General features: G+C 53.1%; 1 protein-coding gene across 1 annotated transcript in view; it reads left to right on the top strand.

The window, feature by feature from the left end:
- Positions 1 to 2,504: 2,504 nt before the first annotated feature.
- TMEM191C (transmembrane protein 191C) overlaps positions 2,505 to 2,729 on the top strand; it is a 3,008-nt gene continuing 2,783 nt past the window's right edge. The window contains exon 1 of the mRNA XM_045289574.1: positions 2,505 to 2,717. Coding sequence (XP_045145509.1) covers positions 2,553 to 2,717 — 165 coding nt within the window. The 5' untranslated portion in view covers positions 2,505 to 2,552. The remainder of the gene's footprint in view (positions 2,718 to 2,729) is intronic.

Genomic DNA, 2,729 nt, shown 5'->3' on the forward strand with positions numbered 1-2,729 from the left:
GAGTGGATGGCAGACTGCGAAAAGATCCTTGCAGCCGTTGGAATCCGAGGACTGATAAGTGGACTAAATGGTGGAAATCCCACCATCAGAAAGACCAGTGAGCAGAAGGAGAAAGGGGCGGAGTCTACGGGATGGGATGGGGCACTGCTCAGGGGAAACCTTCCATGCCCCATGGACATTCCAAGCAGGGCCCTGCCCTTCATGCCCCCCATGCAGCCGAAATGATGGTGGAAGCTGACACCAAATATAGACGTGGGGTTGTGAGGGGACAGAGAACCTGTATGGAGGCTGGGCCATGGGGAGCAGGGGATGGGGAGGCAGAGCATAATCAGTGAATGGGGTCCAGGTCTCCCCAAATCCACGACTGTAATTCCAGCAGAGGAGCATTGATTTCAGATTAAGTGGGACTAGAGGCTGTGTATCCTTTTGTGACTGACTGGTTCTTTTCTCTTCCTGGTTGAGGGCTAGCCCACCTGTCTGCGTGTCCAGCATCTGTCAGGGGCATCTGGGCAGTTCCCTCCTTTTGGTCACTGCGGAGAGGGGCTGCAGTGAACCCTGGAGGACAGGTCGGGTTTCTGCTTGCGTTTCTGCTAAGAGTAGGCGTGCTGGCTCAGGTTGGTTGTGTTTGGTTTTAGGAGGACTTTCTATTCCCGTCAAGCGTCCTCGTTTCGAAAACTCATCCAGCCAGTTCTACCCCGACCTGCAGGTTGGCTGTGCGTCGGCCTGCACTCAGTGGCCCGGCTTTTGTTTTTTGTTGGAGAGAATGTACAGGTCTTAGATGCTCAGCTCAGTGAGTTTGGGTTGGCTGTCTACAACCAGGCACCCATCTCCTGGGGTGGGGGAGAGGGGCGCGCCATCACCAAGAGGGCTTGTGAGAAATAGAAAGCTGCAGACGTGATCTGATTAGGACCATTGGCCTTCTTGTCGCAGGGGTTTGTCTTAGGGTGTGTCTTACTTCATACATTTCCCCTCCAACCAAGGAGCCCGGGGGTGTAGTGGTTATGACTTGGGCATGTTTGAAACCACCAGCTGCTCCAAGGGAGACAGTCTACTCCCGTCTTGGACATTCACAGGGCAGTTTACCCTGTCCCATCTGGTTGCTATGAGTCGGCATCGACTGATGGCAGGGAGTCGGGTGGGGCGGGCGGGGCTGGGAAGGAGGAAGAGGGAAGTAGCTTTCAGGTATGTACCCAACAGTGGCTGCATACTTTTTGTACATATTTCTTTGCTTTTTAAACCTCACCGGAAGCCCTCCAGCAGTGTTAGACCTTTGCAGTGGCGGGTGGGGAGAGGACACGTAGGTGCTCCTTAGTTCCTGGAGGACACTTTGCTTGGGTTCCATGCAAGCCCCCAAACCCAAATGCATTGCCTGTGAGTCAATTCCAGCCCATAATGACCCTGTGGGTTTCCGAGACTCTGAGAAACTCTCTGTGGGAGTAGAAGCCCCCATCCTTCTCCCTCGGAGCAACTGGGGGTTTTGAATTGTGGCGACCTTTGGTTAGCACAGTGGTCCTCAACCTTCCTCATGCTGTGACCCTTTCATACAGTTCCTCATGTGGTGGTGATTCCCCAACCATAAGATTATTTTCGCCGCTACGTCATCACTGTCATTTTGCTACTGTTATGGGAGGGGTGACCTCAAAGGGGTTGCAACTCACAGGTTGAGAACCGCTAGCAGCCCAGCTCAGAACCACTAGGTCACCTCTCTCTTCCATTGCGTCAACGCTGACTCTGTGGGTTTTGGAGACTGTAACTGTTTAGGGGAGCCCAAAGCCCAAAGCTCAGTAGTCTTCCCTCAGAGCTGCTGGTGGTTTTGAACTGGCAACCGTGAGGATCTTAGCCCAACTACTAACCACTAGCCACTGCCAGGGCTCCTGTAAATGCTAGCTAGACAGTTCAAACCCTGGAATCAGGCGAAATAGAAAGAAAGCCTTCCCCTACTGCTGGGACTCTGAATTTAGAGCTTCCGATGGAAATTCCAAGCCGTGAGAACCTACTCTACTACCTGAAGCCATCCACATGGTGTGGCTATGTCTTATAAAGGCAGTAGATAACGAAGACAAATAGTAACTTTTTATGGCCACTGTGGCTGAAAATATCACTGCATAATTTAATGCTGAGCATTTAAAAAATTCTTCTCTCAGGGAGGGAGGGGGAAAATGAGGAGCTGATAATAAGGGCTCAAGTAGAAAGCAAATGTTTGAGAACGAAAGCAAATGTACAAATGTGCTTGACACAATGGATTGTAATAAGAGTTGTATGAGCCCTCAATAAAATGATTTAAAAAAATTCCTCCCTGGATAAATTTAAGGAGTGGGTCAGCTGGCGCAAGAAAGATGACTATTATTTGTGGATCTTGGCATGGATGTCCAGGTTTTTCCCCACACACAGGTCTACAGCCTTCAAGGAGTGACGTCTCAATTGGGGGGCGGGGGGAGCATCAGGTGCTGTGGTGACTCTGCGCTCCCTGTCCTGCGTTCGGGCCCCAACGCTTTGTGACGCAGCCGCGGGGGGTCTGGCGGAGGCCAGGACGAGGCCGGCAGAGCTGGACCATGGCCGAGACGCAGGAGCAGCTGCTGCAGCTGCAGAAGGACAACCGCGACGGGCGCCTGCGGAACCAGGAGTTGGAAGAGCTGGTGCGCGGGCTGGAGGCCGAGAGCGAGAGCCTCACCAGGCGCCTGCAGGACCTGTGTGAACGTGAGCGGAGGTGCGGCGCTGCCCGGGGCTGG

This window comes from Echinops telfairi, unplaced genomic scaffold (genome assembly GCF_000313985.2).
Source record: "Echinops telfairi isolate 266 unplaced genomic scaffold, ASM31398v2 ScPeMD7_29;HRSCAF=101, whole genome shotgun sequence".
Classification (NCBI taxonomy): Eukaryota; Metazoa; Chordata; class Mammalia; order Afrosoricida; family Tenrecidae; genus Echinops; species Echinops telfairi.